Genomic DNA, 27,412 nt, shown 5'->3' with positions numbered 1-27,412 from the left:
ATTCATAATTTTTCTCTAAAAATGTTTTTATTTGTCAATAATTCAAAAAAAGAACTTACTATAAGCCGTTTGTGGCTTCATTCAATTTCAAGGCGGCGAAGTATCTTTACTAATCTATGAGTACAGCATATGATCGAGTTTAGGTAGAATCTATTTTATATGAAGTTGGTTAGATGTCTATACAGTGACTTACCATCAGGTGGACTGCATGCTCGTTTGGTATTTAAATTTTATACAAAATTGATGGACTAAATGTACCAAGATTCGTGTTAAGTTAAATTTTAAAGCTATACTAAATTTTATGTGTATCTGATCTAAATAAAAGAGAAAACTGATATTTCTAAAAACTACAAAATAAATTCGACAGTGAAAAAAAACGTAAAACAGATCTTAATTTACATAAATATAATCTTACAACTAAAATAAAATCGCGCCCCATATATTGTGAACAACATCCGTTATTTTGGGCATGTAAACATAAACATAACATCACTTTCTACACTCACAGCCCCACACTAGGATTCCCTGTGTCGTGGGTGCCATGGACACACACATAGACAAATACACAAACACCCAGACCCAGAAACACAAATCTAAATTCATCATTTAGATATCTGTCTGGCCGGGGATCGAACCCGGGACCCTTTGCGCGTCAGACCGGTATGGTGACCGCTCCACCACGCGGGTCGTTGCTTTATACAGGAGGCAAAAAGTAGTGGAAGAAAATGAATAAATATTACATACGAATTAGAGCTATTAAGCTTATTGCGGGATTTGCTTTGTTGAGAATCCGATCCGTTGTCCGATCCAGACGCAATATAAAAATCATTATTGTTACAAAACTTTCAAAATGTCTTACGGTTATAGAAAGTGTAATATGTATTTAAAGTAAATAATACCTTCTACTAAAATTCAATGTCATGGTTACGATAGACAATCAAATAAAAATTAAATAATATCAATATCAAATTTCTGAATGGCCAAAATCGAACCTGGATCTTAACAACTCAACTGTTATCAAAACCGTTATCAACTTTTGAGTTTATAATACTCAAAATGGATTCAAAACACTTGGATGTCATAGATTAGTAAAGATTACTCACTCCTAACAAGAAAATGTACCCGGTTTTGAGAATTGAGATAGTTGCGTAAAAAAGTTTTGCCACGTCTCCGTGCTAAAATGTCCCTAAAATATTTGAAATAATTATTTATTTATTATGTAAATAACACACTATTAGTTTTTTATTCGTAAATTTTCTCTAAAAATGTTTGTATTTGTCAAGAATTCAAAAAAAGAACTTACTAATAAGCCGTTTGTGGCTTCATTCAATTTCAAGGCGGCGAAGTATCTTACTAATCTATGTTGGATGTATTAAAGTTCCAAAGAGTATAATAGATAAGTTTGACAAATTGTTAACAATATATGGAGGCGGTTTAAAATATATTCAAAAAGAAAATTATTTTCAATTGAGCACCGACACGGCTCCTTACAACGAATATTCATATATTTTTTTTTATTTTATTCCAAAAATACACGCTATAAGAGCCGATATAATTAAAAACTTAAACATAAACATTAATAATACGAAATTTATGTTATAATATTATGCAATTGAATTTGGAGTTTTCTTTAGGCCTTATAATTAACATAATTAATACAATACATACTTCATACTTATTTGAAAGTTAGAAAAAAAAAACTGTTATCACTGTTTGAAAATTTCAAAAATACAATTTATAAAACATTAATAATAATATTAAAAATAATTATGAAATAGTTTACTTTTCCAAATCAACCTTCAACTCTATTTTTAAGAAATATATGATATATACAAAAATACAGTTTCTAGCAATTCACCAATTTTTTATACAAATATATAAGTTCCGTGCGTGTGGTTTTCGAAAATGGCTATGTTATATTCATATGGCCATATCTTGCTCGCTTCATAAGCTATTTTTTATTTTGGAAAGTAAAAAGTTTTTGGTTTTGACGTTACTTTAGTAAAATTACATGATTTGTCAATAATATGAATATTCATAATTTTGTAACATTATTACTACTTATAAGAGATAAGTAGAACATTTCAAATATGATATTTTAACGTTATTATAAGAAATGCGTAAAATTTGTCAAATATTAATAAATGTAACAAGTAACTTCTTATATATTTTTGTCAACATTATGATGGCCAGTGCCGCTCCTGATACGCACAGAAAATTTTGTTACACTTTATAATACATAATTTACAAACTTAACTCAATTATCAATTTTTATACATATTTTTCACAATTGTTTCTGGTGACCGCACTTACAGCTATCAGAAGCTTTAAGATTTCATCTCGATAATTCTCTACTGGATGATTTCTCCCATATAATGAGTATACATTTTGAAAATTTCAAAACTATCATTCCTAATTTTAATAAAATATTTCAAATTTTTACCCCATAAACCTTATCGCCACAATAGCGGATTACCCCTCTATTACGGTACTTATGGGGAGAGAGATCTCGTTCTAGGTAATTTTGAGTAAATTTTTAACTGATTATAAAAATAATCTATGAATTTATTAGATAACTATGTCGTTATCTAGACATAAATGTTATTATTTAACACGAAACAACAATAATATTGTTATTTATACACAAAAATGCTTTATTTTTTATAATGATTTGTACAAATCGACAAGTGTGCACAATATTAGGCGACTCATAGGAATGTAAGATTTTGTGCTTTAAGTATTTTAACAAAAGCATATTAAATATGTATATATAATTATTATTATTTACAAAGCGGACGGAACTGCCAGTCTTGAGTTTATATTCGATTTTATTTTTTACATTTATGAACAATTTTCATAATATTTTTTAATAATAATCTAGCAGACGAGCATGCAGTCCACCTGATGGTAAGTGGCTACTGCCGCCCATGGACATCTGTAATCAACCCCAGATAGGATAAGATATTCCTACCTGAGGTTGGCCACAGATGCGCCGCTACGCCTAATAATATTTTAATAGACCAACCATTTTTTAACCAGTGAAGTCAATTATTTCAATATAATGGAAGCCTTAATCCATATATTCTGTAGCTTGCAATTATTTTTACCACGCTTTTATTAGCTTAACCTGTATGTAACGGAATCTTTAAACTCCATTTTTCCTCACTTCCGGTCTGATTAATTTCAAATTTTGAAATATTATCAAGAACCGATGACAATACATGAATTTAATAATTTTCATCAGAAACGTCAGGATTAATTAATTTTAACCAATTTAATTTAATTTAACAAATTATTTTGATCCATGATTAACGATTAACGATTTTCCTTATGAGATTTTAGCGTGGTTTTTAGTTTTTAAACTATAATTATTGTTGTTATCAGTCAAACTGCATCGGTGTGTATGGGTGCAGTTCAGCTGTCGCTACTGCCGCTGTCTGAAGACCCTGATGACTCTGTCTCCGTGTCCTTGGTTTCTGCCTTGTCTCTGAATATTGAAAAATTAATTTGAAATATTAGTGTTGAAAAAGCTTTTTTGCATGGAAAGGAAATTCATATTTTTTATTCATTTTTTTAGAAAAATGCCTGGTTTCCTATTTTAACGAAGTCATAATTCTTTTGGGGTCTATCGAAATAATATAACAGATTTTATTACCGAACCAACATATAAAAATCGATAACATAGTTGGTTAATAAATGGCTCGTGTACAACAATAACATCCTTATAAGCGCTGCTGCGTTCTGGTTTGAAGGGTGTGGTAAGGGAGACATACTTTTCCGCGTTCCAGCTTAGTCCTCAGGTAGCCTCATCTGTGACCGACCTCAGTTATAACCAATCCTATCTAGGGTTGATTAAATATGTCCATGGGCGGCACTTACCATCAGGTGGACTGCATGTTCGTCTGCTACTCCCATATTATAAAAAAAAATAAACTTGATTGCGACTGAGAGTTAAGCTTAGTATAAGTTAGGTTAGGTTAAGTTTAGTCATAAATTAGTAAAGATACTTCGCCGACTTGAAATTGAATGAAGCCACAAACGGCTTATTAGTAAGTTCTTTTTTCGAATTCTTGACAAATAAAAACAATTTTAGAGAAAATTTACGAATAAATACTTAATACTGCGTAATTTACGTAATACATAAATAATAATTTCAAATATTTTAGGGACATTTTAGCACGGAGACGTGGCAAAACTTTTTTACGCAACTACTTCAATTCTCAAAACTGGGTACATTTTCTTGTTAGGAGTGAGTAATCTTTACTAATCTATGAGTTTAGTATTGAGTGAGATATACGAGGCCTCACCGGAGCCGGCCCCGGCCAGTAAGGATAGCCTCGTGCACGCGGTCCTGTGCGTCCTGTGCGGCCGCCGTCAGTCTCTGCAAGCGCTCCTGTCTATTATCCGGGACTTCTGAGACAGGAGAGCTCGCCGGGATCGACAGCTCGCCTAGCAGGTTCCTGTGGGATTGTTAAATTACACGGTATTATTGACTTCTAAAAGGAGTAGGTTTTGTGTACAGCTGTTATCTTATATATAAAATTCTCGTGTCACAGTGTTAGTTACCGTACTCCTCCGAACGGCTTTACCGATTTTCACCAAATTTTAAATGTATATTCCGTAGGTCTGAGAATCGGCTACTAACTATTTTTCATACCCCTAAGTGATAAGGCTATTTCACCCTTAACATTTTTTATTTATATGCAAACACAACGTTTGCCTAGTCAGCTAGTAATAATACAATATAAAATTTTGGCAACCTTTTTTTTTAACAAATTTATTTTCACTGGTACCTGATTTAAAAAATCGGGATAATTTGCATCCTCTGAAATTGTAGAAAAATCAATACAATTCGGTAGGACACAGCCAAATTGATCCAATATCGTTACAAATACCGAAAAATCGGTAATTTCGAGAACACTGCCCTGTAGTGACGTCACTTCTTGTATAATAAGAGACAAACTCACGCGACATCGTCAGCGGCGCGCTTCCAGTCGAAGAACTCGTCCCCCAGGTTGAAGGTGAGGTTGCTGCGCATCACCAGCTTCACCGGCCCGCGCCCAGACCGCGGCCGGGGCACCACCTACACGCACACATACACAACATACACTTACATGAAACACATACGTCATTGGAATTATATCACTTTTGGAAACCTTTGGACAAGTGATTATTTTGAAGGTGGTAGAAAAAGTCGATTTTTTTTTTGTAATATAGCAATAGTAGACGAGCATGCAGTCCACCTAAGGGTAAGTGGCTACTGTTGTCCATGGACATCTGTAATCAACCCCCAGATAGTATTAGACATTTCTACTTAAGGTCGGGCTCAGATGCTCCGCTACCTCTGAAGAAATTACTACCGCAATTTAAGCAAATCCAACAACACCTCATGTATTATAATCCATTAAGTCATTTGTTTTACAGGAAATGAGACATACATACACTCAAAAATTACCTTCCAGTTACGTAAAACATCGACACCCTAAAATTGATTAGTAAATATTGTAAGTTATGCAAAAAAAAACACTGTGAAATTACCATTAAAATTTACTATCGTTTGCGATTTCAATATTAAAAAAATGTGTGTGACTCGGGACGCCCGGCCGAAAAGATAATTTTCAGTATTCAATATTGAAATTGTTCAACTTGAAGTAAACTTATATTATTTAAATTTTATGTATATATATATGTGGTTTAATCTGTTCAAAATACGGTTAGCTCTGTGGATTAGAGCGAGAGAGGAGCCTGTCGCTGTCATATGCGCGAGGGAAAGGTCGCCAGACAGAAGCCGTTTATTCTCCTATAGGAAGATATCACTTCAAAAAAGTTCTCATAACGTGTCAACTCACATAGTCGTAGGGTTCCGTGTCGGCCGCACTGTCGTCTATGTCGGGCCGGGCCCGCGGACCGCGCGGAGACACTGGCGGAGGATCTATGAGATAACATAAAAATATTATTAATTAGCTGACCCGGCAAACGTGTTGCCATATAAATAAAAAATGTTAAGGATGAACAACCCTTAGGGGTATGAAAAATAGATAGTAGCCGATTCTCAGACCTACTCAATATACACAATTTGGTGAAAATCGGTAAAGCCGTTTCAGAGGAGTACGTTAACTAACATTGTGACACGAGAATTTTATATATATGATAAAGTTATAATAATTGACTATAATATGTGCATAATATCAATGTTGTTACTGCACATTCTGTATTTGAGAATTAAGATTGTTTGAACTTGAAAAAAGTTTAGTCAAAAAAAGTTGAATTAAAAATTCGAAAAATTAAACCAAAGGCCTTTTTTATTAAGAAAACCTTATGAAATGATTAATAAAATAAAAACATTAGTAGGCTAAGATAGAACACCTATTTTTTTATTTTCTTCACCAACCATGTTTCTTCTTTTTGTTTCGTAATTAATAACGAAATTATAGTGTAACGTGCTTTTGCCCGCGGCATCGCTCGCGTTACGAAGTAATATTTTCATCCTCTATTTTATCCCCTTGGGGGTAGAATTGATCAAAATCCTTTCTTAACGGATGTCTACGTCATAACATCTACCTGCATGCCACATTTCAGCCCGATCCGTCCAGTGGTTTGGGCTGTGCGTTGATAGATCACTATGTCAGTCAGTCACCTTTGAGTTATATATATTTACATTTTGACAAACAGGCAACAAGTGATTACAGTAAAACTATCTCACCCGCGGGCCAGTCGGGGGCGGAGCGTAGCTCGGCCTCGCCCACAAGGGGCGTGTCCTCCAGCGAGTCCGGCCTCTCCCACTGCCGGCTGGACATCGAAATGTAACATATTATAAATAAGGGCAGATGATATATCTTTTATAATATAGGAGTAGCAGACGAGCATGTAGTCCACCTGATGGTAAGTGGCTGCTGCCGCCCATGGACATCTATAATTAATTAGGTTTATACCGTAAGTCGGCCCGGATAACATTACATTCCTATCTGAGCTTTGCAACAGATACTTGGGTATCTAAGGACCATAGAATATTTCTCCACACTTTTTCTTAGATTTCGTGTTTTTGTACGACTTAACTGCGCATGTCGGCTTTGTTCCGCGAAAATTACGCCATGACAGCCTTTAAACGGCTGACAGAATTATCAGCCGTTTAAGCCATTTAATGGCTTCCTTCAATTACAAGGCGGTGAAATATCTATACTTATCTATGCTTAGGAATATGCTGGAACGCCTCTGATAAGTATGTCTCTTACCACACTTCAAACCAGAACACAGCAGCGCTTAACACTGCTTTTATTAAGAAAAATTAGATACGGCGGTGGTGCCGCCGGAGTCGAACCCGATCGATAGAGAAATGGATGAAAAAATAGTTGATTGCAACTTACACTTTGTGTACCCGTGACCGCCCCCGCTTCCGCTTCCGCTGAAACACAAACGCTTTGGTTTTAACACAGCTTTATCTTGGCTTTGGAACATGGCAACACTGCTATATTGATATTGTTAGGAACGACGGTAGAAAATCGAAAATTATTTTTTAAAATAAAAAAAGCAGTATAATAATTATTATTAGTAATTTGAATTGAATGGAAAAAATCATTTATATTAGATAACATTGTTTAATATACTAACCTTAGGCATCACAGTGGGTTCGCTAGGCTTCACCTCAACAAAGTCTTCGATGATGATCTTCTTGTCCCCGGGCTCGGGGTCCGCGGGCCCGGCCCGGGCGTCGGGGCCCGCGGGCTCCATCGGCTGTATGGGGCTGATGGGAACCGCTGGCTCGTAGGGGGGCACCATTTCAGGGGCCGCTTTGTATTTCTTTGGCCAGGGTTTTGGCTGGAACGTCAGTATTATATTTTAATATACATTTATTTATTGAAATTGTACGTTGTTGGTACGTTTGAAAAAAAATATAATAAGAACGAAAAGAAATAGGTGTGAGGGTGGTACCTCCCTACACCGAAGTGGTTCTACCACCTTCACATTCCCAATTTAAAAGAAATCATTGTAAAGTTCGCTACCTGAGCGTCAGTAGGTTCAACCGTTCAGACACAGACAGACACAGACGCATACACACGCATACATACGCAAACATTACACTCCACAATCGGGTGAAAAGCAACAAAGTTCCCTCCCCCCCCCCCCGTTCACAAACAGACACATACACAAAAAACATTACCTTCCGCAATTGTGTGAAAACCAATAAAACTACCCACCTGAGCTCTACCGTTCACACACACACACACACACACACACACAAACATTACCCTCCACATTCGGGTCAAAACCACCAAAGTACACTACCTGAGCATCCTGTGTCCCCGGCGGCAGCTCCATCTTCTCCAGCACCTTCACCGCCGTCACCGCGGCGCCCTTCTTCACCAGGTCCGTCACTCTGTTCTTCTCGAACATGCGACCGTTGTTTATTACCTGCAAATATTTAAATCTCCAAAAATATATAACATTAATTGGTCAATAATACAACATTAATTGGCCAAAAATACAACATTAATTGGCCAAAAATACAACATTAATTGGTCAAAAAATACAACATTAATTGGTCAAAAAATACAACATTAATTGGCCATTACATTATAGCAACCATGTAGTGTAAAAATTTGAACTACCTATCTATTATGGTTCAATACATATAGCGAAAAACTTTTGAAATATAGAGGTTTCTTGTATGGAGACCTTGTATTTTAATTTTTTTAATTTGTAGGATTTGTTGTTATAGCCGCCGTTATACCGCCGTCTGTAGAAATTTCAAGTGTCTATCTATAAAAGTTGAAGAGGTAGAGCCCCGTAACAGACGGACAGACAGCAGGGTCTTTGTAATAGGGTTCGTTCGTATCCTTTGGGTACCTAGCAAGCAACCCACCTAAATCTCTTAAGGACAGCTACAGGAACTCTTTCCAACGATAAATCACCGTTGCCCAGCAGTAAATAGATATTGCCCATCGGTGGCCACCCACCACCCACCTTGATGTCGCCGTCGTTGAGCACCGCGACCAGATCCCTCACGAAGCTGTCATTGGGCAGCAACCGGCGGTGTTTGCAGTAGAGGTCCGCCTCGAGGTGTTGCTCGGTGTTGTTCGGCAGCGAGCGGACGAGCTTCAGGATGAACTTGTTCTTCTTGCGAGTGCGAGCGTGGGGGCGGGGCCGCCGCTTGTGGGCGTGGCGGCGGGGCGGGGCCGAGCCCGTCGACAGCAGCGAGCGGGAGATGCGGCTGCTGGGGGAGATAGGGTCATGGAGATTTTTTTGTTTATAATATAAATAAGTGTGGCCAAGTGCGATTTAAACTCTCTCATGGAGAGTTCCGTACTATCAAATTTCGATTCAGGAGATACAACTCTGTCACAGACAGACATAAAACAAGAAAGAACAAAGATAAATAAAGACACAGAAAAAGAAAAATACACATAAAGTAAAAATATAGTAATAAAAAACAAGCATGCAGTCCACCTGATGGTAAGTTACTGTCGTATGGACATTTATAATCAACCCCAGATAAGTTTACAGTCCTATCTAAGGTTGGTCGCAGATGCGCCGCTACCCCTGAGGACTAAGCTGGAACGCCTCGAGTAAGCATGTCTCGCTTACCACACCCTTCAAACCAGAACAAAACAGCACTACACTGCTGTTATGAAGCAGAAATAGGTGTGGGGGTAGTGCTGCCGGAGTGAAAACAACAATAGGTTCTTCAAATCCTTTGTCCCTGTAGTTCCGGGACTAGAATAGGGCTACGGTATCCCCTGCCTGTCGTAGGAGGCGACTAAAAGGGGGCTTCCGGGGTCGCGGGTGGCGAGAGTGGGAGCTCAAACCGTCCAGTATGCTACCCCGGGAAGGACGGTGGTATGTGTGGTCGCATACCGTCGTAAACACCAGGTGTGTGGGAGGAGCGAAAACTGCTCCCCCAGGGTAGAGCCCGTTGGGCATCGCGCTTGGAGTGCTCCGGTCGTGTTCCGTCGGAGATCCCGGAGTTCTCCAACAAGCGTTGAAGACGGCTACCGGCGGGGTTTTAATGCGGTAAGAATCCCATATAACCCGGCGTCGCTCCCACGTCGTCGGGTACCTTTTGAAGATTTCCCCGTCGAGAAAGGTTCTTCAAATCCTGTATCCAGCATAAGCATTTTTCATTTCGCCTAATTCGTTTGAAAAACAAGAAAGAAGCATGCTTACCGTCGTCCTCTGAGCCTTTGCAGTCGTACTTCTTGTTCTGTCAGCTCTACATTATCTGTTGACAACGTCAATTTATTATTATCTGTTATACATGTATCACTAAAGAATCTTATAATATAAGAACAAAATACCGACTGCTAAAAAAATAATAGTGTACTTCAGGGCCAACTCTGCATAAGGATTAGCAAAAAAATCTGAAAGGAGCTACGAAGCCGATTTTGATAAAAACTAAAACTGCATGATTAGTTTTTTAAAAAATCTTTTTCCCTCACCGGGAATCAAACGAGGACATTTTTGAAAAAAAAAAACACTACATTATTCCACCACCGGATAGTGTCCTTTATAAGGATCAATTTCTGGAAAGTAATGATGAATGGCAGATTAAAGGAGAAAACTCATTTTGAAGAAGATACATATTTTTATATTACTCTGGCAGCTAAGTTCCCGCCATTCGTTAATTGAAACATTTCGTATATTAACAAATGTTTAATATAATCAACTTTACTAAATATCATCACATGATCGAATACATAGTTTACGATGCTACAAAGAACATACAGACAAACATTCATTTCTATGTATATAGACATAGAACCCACTCACTGTCAGTGCCGAAGCCGTTCGCCTCGCTGTAGTCGATGTCCCAGCGCTGGGCGGCGTCGGTCCCGCAGCGGAGCGCCACCACGTCCGCGCTGGGCTCCGCCCCCGCCGTCAGGCACAGGCCGCTCTCCACGTGCCGGAGCTGCTTGGTCGGCAGGTAGCGCCACTTCTGTGACGACACGAGTGTTGTGACGTCATTAGTTATAAGTAACGACACGAGTGTTATGACGTCATTAGTTACAGACAAGACCGGTTTCCACCTGACGGAGCTGCTTGGTCGTGGTGTTGGTACAAAATATAATAATGTCATTAATATTTTTAGTGTTTCGTACGTAAAGGGTAAAAATGGAAACCTATTACGAAGCTTCCGTCTGCCCGTATCTTCGTCTATCTATCTGTCATAGAGCTATATCTTGAACCGTATTAGATAGAAACTTAAAAAAAAATACTAGTAATAAAAAGCATGAAAATAAAGGACGTCACCATCTCCCATTTCAGCGTTTTTCGTTTTATCTATTGAACCGTAACAGATAGATAATTGAAATTTTCACAATGCGTTTACTTCTATGCTGTAATAACAACTACTAAAAATAAAACATAATGAAAATTTGGTGCGGACCCGCCCAGTGCGAGTTCGACTCGCACTTGACCAACTTTTATTTTGACGTGACAACGTCTTATAATTCGATGGAGCCGGCTGCACGCACCAAGAAACATGACTCATGCGGCGTTACCTCGCTCTGAGGCGTTCCATTTAAGACTTGAAATGCAAGCGAGAGCGCGGAACGAGCGACAAAGAGGCACAATCGGCCTCCGCGTGTGTACCTCCTTCTCTATATCCATACAAAATATCTATCAAACAAATAAAATTGAAACATTCTTTTGATTAATGCAACCATTCCATCAGTATTTTCTTATGACGTTGTCACGTTCAACTATCGTCAGTAAACCGACTTTACAGACAACCGATTTTTTTTTAAACTTTACCGACTTAATCTTACCAGATAAAACCAGTATTCGCCGAATGAAGTTACATGAACAATGTGTAATGTACTCACCTGTCCGCGCTGCTTGCCGTGGCACGTGATCATGAGCACCGGCCGCCCGTACTCCTCCTCCTCCGGCTTCTTCCTGCAAACACAATACATATTGTTATTAAACTTGGTCCTAAGCCGCATCGAAGTGTGGCGACTCGTCAACAGATGGCGCTACATATACATATACGCTATCAAAGTTTTCTCAATGTTGCATATATATAAGCTCCGAATTGAGACTGTTAGAGCACGGTCGCTCTCCGGACATGATCATTTAGCACACTGGGAGATCTCCTTTTTCCAAAGTATGGTTCAGGCCAGCGCGAGGTACTGCGTGGCGCAGTGTGCTGGCTGGCTGGCTGGCTGGCTGGCTGGCTGCGGACACACTCGCCTGGTGAACTGCAGCTCGGCGCAGCGCTCCTCGTCGCGCAGCTCGCCGGCGGCGGACAGCGCGAGGTACTGCGTGGCGCAGTGTGCTGGCTGGCTGGCTGGCTGGCTGGCTGCGGACACACTCGCCTGGTGAACTGCAGCTCGGCGCAGCGCTCCTCGTCGCGCAGCTCGCCGGCGGCGGACAGCGCGAGGTACTGCGTGGCGCAGTGTGCTGGCTGGCTGGCTGGCTGGCTGGCTGCGGACACACTCGCCTGGTGAACTGCAGCTCGGCGCAGCGCTCCTCGTCGCGCAGCTCGCCGGCGGCGGACAGCGCGAGGTACTGCGTGGCCTGTAGTCGCGCGTGGCAGGGATACACGCCGAGCGCTGCGGCCTCGGTGTCCCGCTGCAGTGTGTCTAGACACATGCCTGATGACGGATTCTTGAATCTGGCGAGACCAAGCAAAAACAAAATTAAAGTAAAACTATAAGGGCACCTTTACAAGAAGGAAGAGTAGTTGTTTGTTAGGGGACTGGATACCTCAAAGCGTTATGTAACATTCATAATTTATAATGATATTATACTAAAAAGATACATGTGCATGTGTAAGCTCTACACTTTTACAAATTCTTTTTTATTTGAAAGGTGAACTTGATCGAGAGCCAAAATCAGCAGCTCCACTTATTTTAATTTATTTTAATAACTTTTTTATTTTTAACGTAAAATTAGTTGAAAACTCTACTTGTTAAGAAACTTATTTTTTTTTAAATTCTGAATATAAATCCAATCACAAGTTGAGCCAGTGCGAGACGTCACGGAACCCACCTGCCGTAGCCGTACACGTCGCGCACGGGCACGAACTTCTCGCGGTAGACGGTGTCGAGGTACCACTGGAAGCCGCGGCAGTGCAACTTCTCGCGCAACACACGACGGTGCGTCACGTCCCCGATGCGAGGGTTGTTCTGGAAATAATAATAATAATGTCTTACTTTCCAATTATATATAAAACTATCTGGAGGCACGGCTGTGCCCCCGCCAAGTCGAACAAAAAATGCGTCACGGCCTCAAAAAATTGTCTACTCTTTTTTCGAAACAATTTAGGTCATTTGCTACCCCCCCTTAACTTCGTCGTAGATAAAACTAGAAGTCTGACAGAGAGAGCGCTAAACATCCGTTGCTAGTATTCAATTAGTGGAATTACCTACACGAAAAAAAGTAGAACTATCTACAAAAATAGATGAGATGCCACCAAAGACATAACATGTAAAAAAAAAACAATTCTCACGACCTAATCCTTCTACCGTAAAAAGTTGTGAGACCAATGTAATACCAAGTCGGTGAAATTATTCAGTCCCTACTTAGGGGACCTTCTGTCTTATATTATTTCGTAATTAGCAAATTTAACAACATCTTATGAGACCATATATTTAAAATATTTTATGCTTTAAATGAATAGATTCACTTGGCAATCGTAATAAACAATCTAACTTAACTTAATGTAATATGTATTACGTTATGATCGCCATTTTGGGGCGTAAGCCTTATTAGATTTAGACTGATGTCTCTAAGGTATTCAGTTTTTTGTGACAAAGTTAGATCCTTTAATACATACGAACTAACAACAAGTTAAACAAAAGTTAGTAAAAAGTGTTACAGGTAGTACTCACCCTAAGGTCCGGGCGATGCAGGTAGAACAACTCCGCATAATCATCCATCCAGACTTCGGCCATCCGTGCAGTGTTTATGCCTATAAATTTTTTGATATTAGAAACATATTGACTACTTACGAGTATAATTGTTTCAAATAATGTGTTGACATTTAATTAGACTTTATGTATTGTTATTTGACCTAATGAACTAAATGCTTTACACAATAAATATTCTATTTTATTCTAATTTTATGTACAATCTTAAATAAGTTTCAGCTGAAAAGTACTCAGTTATTTGGGAGCTATATTTAATGAAGCTGAAAACGAAATATATTTTGTAATCCAGAATAACCCTTAAACTACAAACAAATGTGTAATACTACTACGAACATTTAAAAATAATATATTCACTCTAAATCACTGTTTTCGGTAAAAAATAAATAGCAGCAGGTATATTATCAATCTATTTATTTAGTAAGCAAGTTAATTAATTGTGTATTAGTATAGGCAGTGATAGCTAGTGGTTAAGAAACTCGGCCTCTCGATCGAGGAGTCTGAGGTTCAAATCCTCTGATTTTTCAAACTTATTTGTGTATTAGACCCTTACCCAGCAGTGGGACAGTAATGGGTAGATGATGATGAATGTGTGTGCTGTGTGTGTGTTACCGTGCGTGTCGGTGTGCGCGGGCAGGCCGTACGGGTGGAAGCTGCGGAACACGTGGCCCACGCGCGAGCACGGCAGCGTCTCCAGCGTACCACCACCTGGGATAAAACAACGATACCACCATATGATATATTGAAGGTGGTAGAACCTTCTGTGGTTCGACTCTGGAGGCACCAGTGCCACACCTTTTTCTAATAACAGCAGTGTAAAGCGCTGCTGTTTTCTGGTTTGAAGTGTGATACGGGAGACATACTTTTCCGAAGCGTTCCAGTCTTTAGGGGTAGCGACGCATCTGTGACCGACCTCAGGTAGGAATATCTTAGTCTATCTGGGGTTTATTACAGATGTTCATGAGCGGTAGTAGCCACTTACCATCAGGTGGACTGCATGCTCGTCTGCTACTCCTATATTATAAAAAAACTAAGGTTCTCCAGGACCTAACCCCATAAGAGCACCGCTCACAGAAAACTCCGGTTGTATTCCATTGAAGACTTTCTCGTTCCGTTGAAGACATTAGAGGTTTAGTGAGTAAAAATCCCACATAATCCGTCGTCACTATCAAAGCACCAGGTTCCCCCCTCGTCAACAAAAAATATCGCCTAGCCTGTGGGGAGATCTTTGCTGCGCTTCTTCTCCATAGCGAAACACCTTCCGAAGCGGGGTTAGTTTGTTGACTTACAAAACGTATTCTATATAAATCAATTTTAAATAAATAAGATTTGAATTTGAATTAAGTCTTACACTGCCAGATCCTGAAGGACATCTCGAGGTTCTCGCCGCCCCAGCCGGCCATCTGCTCGTCGTACGCGCCCAGCTCCCAGAAGTACGCGCGGTTGATCGCGAACAACCCGCCCGCCATCGTCGGTGACCTGTTACAAGTTACAACCAACGCGGTCTTAACACGCTAAATTATTAACTTTCTTTCGTAGCAATTGAATAGCGTTGAGGGTTTTGGGAGATAATTCCCAGAGGCATAGCCCTGTGCCACCCTCCGCGTCGCAGGTTGTGGAAAGCGAAACAGCCTTCAGATATGACAGCTAGCTGCTACGGCAGTCGCGGAAAGCTGGGCGGTCCATCTAGAAGGGTGCTGGGTATTCTTGTGGCGGAGATTTGACCATTAAAAAGTACAACAGCATGGAAGCATTTCCCTACAAACCTTATAAGACCCACAACACATTTGTTTATTGTCGACAGACTGATCGTAAAGTCGAAATTCGTACAATAAAAACATTTCTCTAGTTGTTTAACAGAAAAATACGTTTAAGCACTTTGATAGAGGGATTTCTAATATGAGAATAGTTCTCACTGCATATTTATTAAATGAAATAAAAAAAAATATATGAACCGTCAATATTTTTATTTAAGATTAACATCTTTTGTATTTTTTTTGCGCGACGCTTCTACTAAAACCATAATCAATAAAAGTAGTATGCATACCAAGTGGGTGCTATGTCTGAGCCGCGCCGCTTCTTCTCGCGCTCCGGCACGTCCACCCACGTGAAGTGCCCCATGAACGTGAACCCGCCCACCTGGAACCGTAAACGTGCTACAATTACTCAGATTAGGGCAGCACCACCACAGTTATACTGCCATAGATCGTTTGTCCACCGCCTCCGTCACCGAACCGTCACCGAGTACGAGATAACGGCGCCGAAGTAGCGGTATAATCCTCGCTAAACTGCTAATCCCCTCTGAAGTTGTTGCGAGCTGGTGTTGTCATACAATTTGCTATGGCGACGCGATTCATTTCTATATACAGAGAGGACTTGCAGTTTTACGCGGATCATACATACATTTACTACAGCCGCGTGTCCACAGCACGTCCGTCACTTCATATTAAAGGCGGCCCGAAATAAACTCGTTCTCGTCGACGGTCCGGTGTCGGAGGCGGTGGACAAACGCCCTAATATAATATTTCATCCACACTTTTGGCACTTTTTTATAAAATTAGAAGTAGACGAAGCTGCAGTCCACCTGATGGCAAGTGGCTACTGCCGCCTATGGACATCTATACTCAATCCCAGACAAGATCAGACTGCCACCTGGTCGGCTTGAGATGCGCCGCTATCCCTGAGGAGGCTGGAACGCCTCTGAAAAGTATGTCCCTCTTAGCACACCCTCCAAACCCGAACACAGCAGCCCTTAACACTGCTGTCATAACAGAAATAGGTGTGCCGGTGGTGCCACCGGTCGAAGAACAGAGGGTTCTACCACCTTTAAATTATGCTGTATTGCATGTCTTCTGATATTGACTTGTAACGTCAAATACAATTGCGGTCTGTGAAATTATGCTATTGCCAAGTGCTCGGTCTGGACCACCTCGCATCGTAGACTTCGCCTCGGCGCATGTGATGTTTCGAAGGGATTTAATACTGAGCAAAGCATTTAAGATTAAATTCAAGAAGGAATTCTGGTTAGAGTTGCTTTAATTAAAATTGTCTATTTGGCAGGGAATCGAACCCTGTACCGTGGTCAGCAGTAAAAACAAAGCAGAACTTCTGCAAACAAAGCTTCAAATGTAATACTAAATTTAAATTACATAATATTATACTTACTCATACTATATTATACTTAAATAATAATATTTTTACACAAAACTCTACAACAAGATTAAATCTACAAAGCATTAGAGAGGGTTAAAATATTAATACCACACCATTACCTAAAAGAAATGATTACACTGTACTCAAAAACTACACGTATATCTCTACTATTATTTACTAACCTAACCTAACCTCACCAATATAAAGATTGAAAAATTTATTCAATATTGGTAATTTATTCAATAGTAGAAGCTCCATTGCTTTTCTTCTGCGATGAAGGGTCGGTGAGCAAATAATTACAACACTGCATGTGGATGCACCTTTGGCACTTGCCGCAAACCTCAAAACAAAAACAAACACAAACGTGTGATGCGTCGCACACAAAAGTTCCAATACAATATCGAAATAATATTCTTAATACATATGAATTAAATAATTCTTACTTTAATATTCAGTAATATATAATTTTAGCAGTGCTTTTAATGAAAACTTTAATGTAGAGAGGAAATGCAGAAAATGATGGTGCCTCTGAAGTCGAATCACAAAAGATTCTACCACCTTCAAGACCACCTTCACAATAGAATTACACAGACGGGCATGCAGTGAAACTGATACAAATCCTCAGAAAGAGTCCTTTCCAATTAGTAAATCGCATGCATCAAAAATGTTTATATGTATTCTGTTATTTAACGCACAAGGGATCTGGATCACTTCTCTTAAGCTCAAGTCATCGTGACATATTGCATCTTTAATAGCACTACATTCCTAGATCGCTAGACTTCAGATCAAGCAGTTATTAGGTCGTTCATCCGGTTCCCAAGCCCTTATTTACCAGAGGTTTATTAGTAGACATGCCATGCAAACTCCGCACATCCTCCATCCACGACCTGGAAGTGTTCAGCCGCGTCAAGCTGGAAGGTGGTCTGGTCTATGACGTCAATGAGGGGCGTGAGGACCGCATCCCTCTTGTGTCGAACCCGCTGGAGCAACGGCCTCAGCCAGTCGGTGCTGCCCTCGCAGTGAGCATCGAGGAATATCAGCACGTCGCCCCGAGCCACCCGGGCGCCCTTCATCCTCGCCCGCATCAGACCTTGCCTGTGTTTTATGACATAGAAGTAGCAGACGAGCGATCCATCTGATGGTAAGTGGGTAATGCCAATGGAGATCTATAATCAACCACAGATAGGATGTTAGTCCTACCTGAAGCCGATCACAGATGCGTTGTTATCCCCGAGGATTCAGTTGGAACACCTTGGATGAAGTTTGACTTCTTTACCACATCCTTCAAAGCGGAACTCAGCAGTACTGAACACTGCAGCTTTTAGGTAGAAAAAGGTGTGGCGGTGATTCCGCCGGAGTCGAACCATAAGATTCTACCACCGCCATCATCACATAGCTCTTTTTGCACTTTTCTTAAAAACCTCTACACATCATAGTGCTCCGAGAATACCTCGGGAGAAAGTTGATTCCACATGTTGCACGTTCGTGGTAATGTATTACTAAGTAAGTTTTATATTTTCTGTAGAAGGCACAAAATAAAAACTGAAATGTAATTAAATTTTTCTACAAAACAGCAATCCCTAAAAAATTAACACACCAAACAAATAGCTACCCAAATAAATCGTGAAATGTTAGATATAATAAAGTAATACAAAAGATATGAATGAAGTGACAAGGAAACTAAGTTAAGAATGCAACTTAAAAATATTTCACACAGATGCAAAGATGAAACCAAATTAATTGATGACATTTCAAGAAAAGAAAAAGAAACAAAGAAATCTTAAAAAAACCAGCAAAACCAAGAATTTAAAACAAACTGAATGAAATGAAAACAAAACTGAAATTCGGAATTACAAATAAAACCCATAAAACTCACTGAAATTTTAACCAAAAACCTATGACTTAAGTATACTTCTCTCTGTCACCGTATTAAACATGAGTGAGACGTCAAAAATAAGTACCAAAATTTAAGTGGTTTTCAATGTGCAAGCAAACACGTGAGTAGAACACGAGACCGTGAAGTGGATAAGTGTATTTATAAAACAAAGTGCGAATGAAACAACAACCGAAAAGTCGTCAATGGGTTGCTTTTTGTACAGCGGGAAATGTTTGCTTCATTCTAGGCGGAGAACATGCTGGTTCTACGGCTTTGCTTATGTTTATTATTAAAAATAAAATCATGATCGATTCAATTATTTTCTTGACTTTATAGAATCGTCAGAAGCTTTTGATACAATTTACTACTTAAAATAAACTTTCTATTAACGTAAATATGTCTTAAAATATGAAATAATATTATCATTCTATTTATAACATGCTTTAAGTTAAATATTCCGTTTAAAATTAATATTTTAATACTGTACAGTACATTTAGTTACGGGACGACCACAGGGGAGCATGCTAGGACCACTATTACTGCAAAACCCGACCGCACCTGAAAGACGGTGGGATCTTGGACGCTGTAGTAGAAATCTGAGGAATCAATGACATCAATGATTGGCACGACGACCGCGTGGGAGGACTCCTTGATCCTCTGCAGCAGCGGCCGGAGCCAGTCCTGCTGGCCCTCGCAGTGTGAGTCCAGGAACACCAGCACCTCGCCCACCGCGAACCGGGCGCCCGCGAGGCGCGCTTGCGTCAAACCAACACTGTTGGACATTGGAGCTCGCTTTAAGAATTTTACGTACAGAGAGAAGGGTATGCGAAAGACGGACCACATTTGCATAAGCCTTGCAGAGTTTAAGTAATTAAACGTATGTGATAAAAGTATGAAATAGAAATGACGCTGGTTTTGGTCGATTCTCGTATTGGACGGACATTTGTACTCAGGAAGTTTTTTCGCGTTTAGACCGACATAGTTGATGAACGTTTATTAACCTTGCTTAAAGAATTTTATGTATGAAATAATTGAATAAATACGCATATATAAAACGCGCTTCTGTTAAATGGATCCTGTTGGAGGGACGATTTTATTAAACTTACAGAACTTATTTGTTTGGGCAGAATGAAATAAAAAATCTGGAAACAATGAATAACACATCTCAAATGATAACGGTAATGAAATGAATCGAGTTTATTTTGGAATTTTGGACATGGAAAAGCAACTTGTAAGAAAGATTATAAACGTTGCAGAATTTAATGAACTCGTATACTGAGAGAATGAAACAAAAAATCGGTAAAAATGACGAATACAATACTCGCTTCGATAAAAGGAGATATTTTGCAAAGAAAACATTAATGGCTAGTAAAAATGAATTTGATGATAATAATTTTGGAAAAGTGGCAAGAAAATAAACGATAGATTTAGATGATAAAGGGTAAAATATGACAAAAAAATATAGAAAATTACTAATAGGTCAATGTCTTTATAAGGATACAATAGATATATAGTTATAACTCCTATTCACAACGCTACAGGACCCGCTACTTAAATGATCCCTTACATTTTTGTGGAAATCTATAAGACATCCCTATATACTCAAACTATTACATTACATACAACTTCAATAGTTTCTACTACCCTCTCTTTAGTGGAAAGATATCTAGAATGTTTATCAGTACTACAGAACCCCACAACTTCTTCTTCACCTGAAAGTCTATCAAATCCCCCGGTTCGTACATCAAGGTGTCCTGTTCCACCATATCTATGATGGGTGTGAGGACGGCGGTTCGTTCCTGTTTGATCCTCTGGAGGAGAGGCCGAAGCCAGTCCACGTTGGCCTCACAGTGAGAGTCGAGGAAGATCATGACGTCAGCGGTAGCGTTCCGGCTGCCGGCCAACCTGGCCTGCGTCAATCCTACCCTGGGGCCAGTGTCATGGTGACGTTAAACAGGATTTTGAAGGTCGTTTCAAAGAATATCTTTTTTACGAGAAGACTTGAAAGTAATTTGGAAGAAACTATTGCTTAAGTATAAGAAGGTACTTTTTGAAAGATAGACTTGTAAACAGATTTTTGGATTGATACGAGTGGTGATACCATATAATGAAGAACAAAATATAATTGCTGTAATGCAAAGGAAGAAAATTCCTGAAACATTTTGAAATTTTCCGGCATATACATACACTTTATCATCATTTAAAAAAAAACATTTATTAAACTGTGTAAGATCGTGAGGTCATCAACCCTATTTTTCTATACCACCAACCATACACTTTTTATTACCTTTCTACCCATCTTTCCTTTTGGGTATATTCATATCTGTGATCAACTTCTAGCAATACTGTTCTTTTACATTTGGTAGCTGGTGACCTGCAATGACTGCTCTATATCATTGATTGTATATTGGTGCTATATGAAGGTGGTAGAACCCGTCTTGGTTCGATTCCAGGGGTACCACCGCCAATCCTATTTCTGTCTTATAGCAGCAGTATTCAACGCTGCTGTGTTTTGGTTTGACGGGTGTAATAAGGAAGATATACTTTTAAGCATTCCAACATAGTTTTTAGGGACAGCAACGCATCTGTGGCAGATGTCCGTGGGAGACAATGTCCAGTCACCATCAGGTGGACTGCATGGTATTTTGTTACCTCTGTCTATATATTTAAATATGAATGTGTCTGTATGTTCTTTATAGAATCGTAAACTATGCATTTGAACATGTGATGATCTTTAGCAAAGTTGTTGTGCATGAGCCCACGAAAGTTCGACCAATTTTCGACAGATGGCGCCACTGCCATTCCAATGAAGGTACAAATTTTCATTTATATGTATGTCATGTTTTTTTTAACGCGGGCGCTATTAGTCGTATATAAAAAGGTCTGATTGCATAATTTGGTGCATTTACAACACAAATCATACCGATCCGGTAACCGCACGACGCGGACGAGGTCGGGGGGCAGCCTGGTGCGGATGTAGTGGCTCAGCTTGCCCTTCAGGTCGGGCAGCGTGGAGTTGTCGTCCACCAGGATGATCTCCTTCAGGTACACGAAGGGTGAGGTCGGGTCTTGGCCAGGGTACCCTGGAAGATTATAAGGTATAGATATACCCATTTTATTAAGTTATATTTCTTGCGGGGCTGTGTTTTGATTATTAATAAAAGCGGTTAGTATCATAAAGTGGGTTATCACTATTTCTGGTTTTGCAAAAAATATATTGCTTCGAGAAGAGAATGGTCAGCCGTGCCGCTTTTTTTTGCTTGACTTGGGGGGGGGGGGGCACTACCGTGCCCCCAGATATTTTTACGGTATATGATACGATACGATACGCTATATACCATATGATACGCTACATTACGTGTGTCGTGTCATATCAGTCAATCTTTTTTTATATTACTTGTTTCGTAATAGTTCCACTTACGCGTGCATATATTCATGCCTTTTGTTACTAAAGAGGCAACAGAATAATAACTAAGCCCTTTTAGGTAAATATTGGAAATAAACATAAATCAATTTTATTCATTGATAATTGATTTTGGTGACCACACTGCAGCATTTATATTTGCCTTATGCTAGTTACTCTAGTCACTGCTAGTCACTGTTAAATGACACAGATATTCTGATGTGAACAGAGTACTGAATGCGACAAATACATTGATTGTAATTTTTACGCACTTTTAATTTTCATTCTGCTCTGCTCTTTGCATTCAATCATCTATGTATTTGGCCTAAATTTGGTCCATTATTTACGATCACTACGCACCGTGTTTTATTACAGATACGAACGGGGTATTAAAAAAAAACTACTTCAGACCACACAGGCAAGTAAAGTAATAAAAGCTTACCCAAAGTCATGGTCCTGCCAGTCTCCCTGTCAACATAGTTCGCCCTCGAGTACCAGGGCTGGTCCCGGCGGGCGCTGTTCACCACGCTCCATATGGTCCGCACCACCACCGAGTAGGGCTCGTTGTGGAATATCAGGATCACTGACGCTGACGGCAACTCCGCGTCGTAAAGCACCCGCTTGCACGCTGGGTTGCGGTAATCTAGAACGGAAATGATTTTTTATGTACTAGTTAGTATATTTCTGCCTCATAACAGCAGTGTTAGATGCTGCTGTGTTCTGGTTTGAAGGTGTGGTAAGGGAGACATACGTTTCCGACGCGTTTCAGCTTAGTACTCAGGGGTAGTGGCCGACCTCAGATAGGAGTATCAAAGCCTATCTGGGGTTGATTACAGATGTCCATGGGAGGCAGTAGCCACTTACCATCAGGTGGACTGCGTGCTCGTCTGCTACTCCTATATTATAAAAAAAGGTAGAGGTAGACAGTTTTAATTATCGTAATGCTTGCTTCTATGGCTACTACAAGAAAAGGTGGTAGAACTCTCATTGGTTCGACTCCAGCGGCACCACAGTCACACCTATTTCTGCTTAATAATGGCAGTGTTAAATGCTGATGCGTTATGGTTTGAAATGGTGGCAAGGGAGACATACTTTTCCGAGGCATTCTAGCTTAGTCCTCAGGGGTAGCGGCGCATCTGTGGCCGACTTCAGATAGGAAATTTATCGGAGGTTGATTACAGACGTACATAGATGGCTTTAGAAACTTATCAAGTAGACTGTATGCTCGTCTATTACTCCTATATTATAAAGAAAAATGACCTAATGGTTGATTATAATAATTTTAACATATGTAGGATTGTTTTGAATCCAAGTATAATGTGAATTTATTTTATGTAAATATTTCAAGTCTAAATCACTGTCATATACCATTTTCGCAATGTTACATAATCAGGTTTGACTTTTAACTTTGCTATTTATTTATTTATTACTTGTACCAACAAAGTAAACACTATAACATTGGATTCTAGGCAGCTATACAGTAATAATCTTAGTAAGAGTTACATTATAGGTACAAACTACATGCAAAACATATTAAGAAAAATTATCGAATAACAATGCAAGAATAATGATCAAAAAGTTATAATTGATAAATTGCATTAATAAAAATATTTTTCTCCAACACATTCCTACCAGATCGCACATATTCAAATTAACAAATATAACCATTTAGAATCCATGCAGCATGCGACTCACAATACATCCTACACTAATTTCACGCTTTTACAACCGTGACATTTTATTGTTGTAACGGACCACGGAACCAAATTGACACACTCGATAATTTTAATCAATTTCAACAAGCTTCACACAAATAGCTCTATATGTAGGAAATAATAGAAATATTGCATGTAAAATTTAAACTAGTATTTCATAAGATCAATATGCTTATGTAATTATATAAAAATAGGAATTAAAGATTTTCAAAGCTGCTTTGTGTTTTGAAAGTTAGATATGTGATTTTTGGGTAACTTTTTGACAGAATTCCAATTCTGAGAGGGTAGTAAGGGCTTATATTTATTATATTTCAAAATTATTAAGATTTTTTAATGAAATATTGAAAAACTACATAGTGAAGGTAGTAGCCACATGAAAGTGTGGTTTATATATAAATGTAACATGTGGATATGAAATATGTTAGTTAAATGTTTACTGCTGAATATATCTTCTCACAAACATGTTCAATAATTAAGTATGATTACAGATGGGGTATTATTTTGATTTCATATTTTTTCAGCATTCAGTTACCACTTAAAGTATTCAATATTTACCATCTTATTTACATACATATTATAAGATACAAGCTTTTGCCCGCGGCTTCACTCGCGTTACGAAGTAATATTTTCATCCCCTATTTTATACCCTTGGGGATAGAATTGATCAAGAGAGAGAAGAGAGCTTCCAAAACTGTGTAAATATTATAACAATTTTTATTTACACAAAAAGTAATTTTGGGATAATTTACCAGAAAAAAATAGACACTACAAGTTTTCTGGTAAAAAAAATATATTGCAAAGACAATCTATTTAATTTCCATTAACAAGCAGTAATAACTGGCTCAAATCACGCGAGTGCAGTGCTACTTGCACTCAGCAAACACCACTTATCCATTATAACAGTACTCGCGACAATTAGACCGTACTCACCTTTCAGAGTGCGGTTGTACGCAATCCTATCACTTAGATACACGTTAATGGCCAGCTTCTTCTCGGACTCCTCGCCGAGCCTCTTCGCCTCTCCCACGAGATGTGCCGCAACTCCCCCCTCGCCTAAACCCGGAATAATCCGAGCCTCGTCTTCCAAGATCTGCCTTTCGTATTCCTCCTCTACAGGATCTAAGTACTGAGCGCGCGCCGATCGCCGCCCGCCCCGCCATCGCTCGAAACAACTCAACAACGCCACTACTATTAGAACTAATATCCCAATTTTAAACGCTTGATAACACTTGCGTACAGGCAATTTCATTTTTTGTTATTATTTTTAACGGCGCCGCGTTCGTGCGGCCTCCCGCGGACTGACTTTGACACTGACGTTCTGTTGACGGGCCGTTGTTTACAGCGTAGGTTTTAAACAGGAAAGTGAAATGTAAACAAACATTCAGCCTAATCTTATCGGATGTTGTTGTGTTGGATTATTTTTACTTGTTTCAGCATTGAAATATTTTTTTCAATTTACTTTTGAAATAAGAGAAAAAAACCGAAATCTTCTATTTGGCTGATTTAAGGAAAATACGTTATAATTTTTACTCATGACTTTGTATATATTTTGCATACATCAGCGGATACCGGAACCATTTTACAAAACAACCAAAATATACCTAATTATTTCTGTTATATAGGTTGAAAAAATAAATAAACAAGAACTTGGTTATAAAACTTTATTTAATACAATTATTAGCATCAACCAATCAGTGCGTTTTATACAAAAAAAAAAAACAATCATACAAACATAAGTCACTGGAATGTCAATCACCACAATAAGTTACTAAAACTTTAAGACAATGTTTCTCAAAGTACTACCCACGTATAACGACACATAATTATAATTTAACCGTAATACACCACAAACTAAGAATTACGATCCAGTGAAAACATCCAAAACGCTTTCTACACTCACAGCCCCACACTAGGATTCCCTGTATCGTGGGTGCTATGGACACACACAGAGACAAATACACAAACACCCAGACTCAGAAACAGAAATCTAAATTCATCATTTAGAAATCTCGGCCGGGGATCGAACCCGGGACCCTCTGCGCGTCAGACCGGCATGGTGACCGCTCCGCCACGTGGGTCGCCAAAGCACTATAAATATTAAAATACCATTTTACAAGTCAAGTTTGAAGATCGAATTCTTCCTAATAACAGTAGTGTTAAACGCTGCTTTCTTCTGGTTTGAAGAGTGTGGTAAGGGAGACATACTATTCCGAGGTGTTCTAGCTTAGTTCTCAGGAGTAGCGGTGCATCTGTTGCCGTCCTCAGGACGGAATCCTATCTGGTGTTGATTACAGATGTCCATGTGTGGCAGTAGCCACTTATCATCAACTCTGCTACTCCTATATTATAAAAAAAAAGTTACATGTCTTAAGCGTGTTATTTATACAAGTCACATTTATTACATGGCCTATTCTCGACCACAGGTATATGACGTATGTAATTAACTTCATTTTCCGGCATCACTATTAACATTTTTGGTAGTTTCCCTAAACAGGGCATCCATAGAGCTGAGCTGGGCTTTGGAGAGCTTCGCGCCCTTCATGTCTAGCACCTTGTGGAACTCCGCGATCGTGCTCTCCGGCAGGAGCTGAACGAATTGGGCCACAAACCCTTCTATATTCCCATCCAAGGGCGCCATGACTAACTTCAAGATCATCTCCGCTTTCGTCATCAATTTGATGACGACTTTCGTATACGTTGTTGGAGCTTGTCGCTTCACCTCAGAGCCGATAGATGGCAGCTCTAGTAGCGCTGTTTTTAGCATATGCGTGTCTAGGAGGAGTTGCTCGGAGCCGACCGTCGAGATCGGCTTACATTTGTATACATTCTGAATGAATTTGGGAATGAATGAATTCGCGAACCGTATGCAGAATTGCGTGAAATACTTCCTCGAGGACGCCAAGTTATCTCTCAGATTGGGGACGGTATTCTTCAAGTGCATGATTATTTGGGTTACGTAGGAGCTCTGGTCGCCTACGTTGTCGAAGTGCAGCCAGGATATCTTGGTCATCGCTTGGAGAGCTGGCTCGCAGGCTAGCTCCAGGTCTTGCACGAGCAACTGGATGCAGTTGCTGATCATCTTGTGGAAGAGGTCCTGCTCGGGCACCAGGTCGATCTTGTCCGCGAGGCTCGGCGCCACCTTCTCCTTCAGCTTCTGCTCCAGATGGACTGTAGTCTCCAGACAGTACTCTGATGTCGTGATCACGCTCGTTATTTTCGCTATCTCCTGTTTCGTGTATCTGGAAAAGTTGAGAATAATGTCATTGTTTTGATATGATTGGGTAAATGAAGAATATTTTTTTTATAACAACTACAAATTACATTTTAATTACATTTTTGCAATACATAAAATATATAAGTTTCATATATATTTTTTTCAATAATTTTTTGGTGGTAAGCA

At 39.4% G+C, this 27,412-nt stretch overlaps 1 protein-coding gene across 1 annotated transcript in view; it reads right to left on the bottom strand.

Moving 5' to 3' along the window:
- Nucleotides 1-3,414: 3,414 nt before the first annotated feature.
- Vps53 (vacuolar protein sorting 53) overlaps nucleotides 3,415-27,412 on the bottom strand; it is a 34,810-nt gene continuing 10,812 nt past the window's right edge. Inside the window, 27 exon segments of the mRNA XM_073081296.1 lie at nucleotides 3,415-3,487; nucleotides 4,308-4,460; nucleotides 4,968-5,083; nucleotides 5,850-5,932; nucleotides 6,704-6,789; nucleotides 7,365-7,402; nucleotides 7,609-7,815; nucleotides 8,284-8,409; nucleotides 8,962-9,208; nucleotides 10,162-10,216; nucleotides 10,765-10,930; nucleotides 11,820-11,892; nucleotides 12,077-12,610; nucleotides 12,988-13,124; nucleotides 13,830-13,909; nucleotides 14,478-14,573; nucleotides 15,217-15,344; nucleotides 15,913-16,004; nucleotides 17,906-18,113; nucleotides 18,440-18,468; nucleotides 19,453-19,666; nucleotides 20,163-20,169; nucleotides 20,588-20,820; nucleotides 21,818-21,977; nucleotides 22,740-22,940; nucleotides 24,943-25,209; nucleotides 26,458-27,251. Coding sequence (XP_072937397.1) covers nucleotides 3,415-3,487; nucleotides 4,308-4,460; nucleotides 4,968-5,083; nucleotides 5,850-5,932; nucleotides 6,704-6,789; nucleotides 7,365-7,402; nucleotides 7,609-7,815; nucleotides 8,284-8,409; nucleotides 8,962-9,208; nucleotides 10,162-10,216; nucleotides 10,765-10,930; nucleotides 11,820-11,892; nucleotides 12,077-12,610; nucleotides 12,988-13,124; nucleotides 13,830-13,909; nucleotides 14,478-14,573; nucleotides 15,217-15,344; nucleotides 15,913-16,004; nucleotides 17,906-18,113; nucleotides 18,440-18,468; nucleotides 19,453-19,666; nucleotides 20,163-20,169; nucleotides 20,588-20,820; nucleotides 21,818-21,977; nucleotides 22,740-22,940; nucleotides 24,943-25,209; nucleotides 26,458-27,251 — 4,603 coding nt within the window.

This window comes from Epargyreus clarus, unplaced genomic scaffold (genome assembly GCF_041222505.1).
Source record: "Epargyreus clarus isolate Ecla_fem2 unplaced genomic scaffold, WU_Ecla_fem_2.2 ptg000016l, whole genome shotgun sequence".
Taxonomy (NCBI): Eukaryota; Metazoa; Arthropoda; class Insecta; order Lepidoptera; family Hesperiidae; genus Epargyreus; species Epargyreus clarus.
The sequence above is the reverse complement of the archived record's forward strand: the minus strand, read 5'-3'. Positions and strand labels throughout refer to the sequence as shown.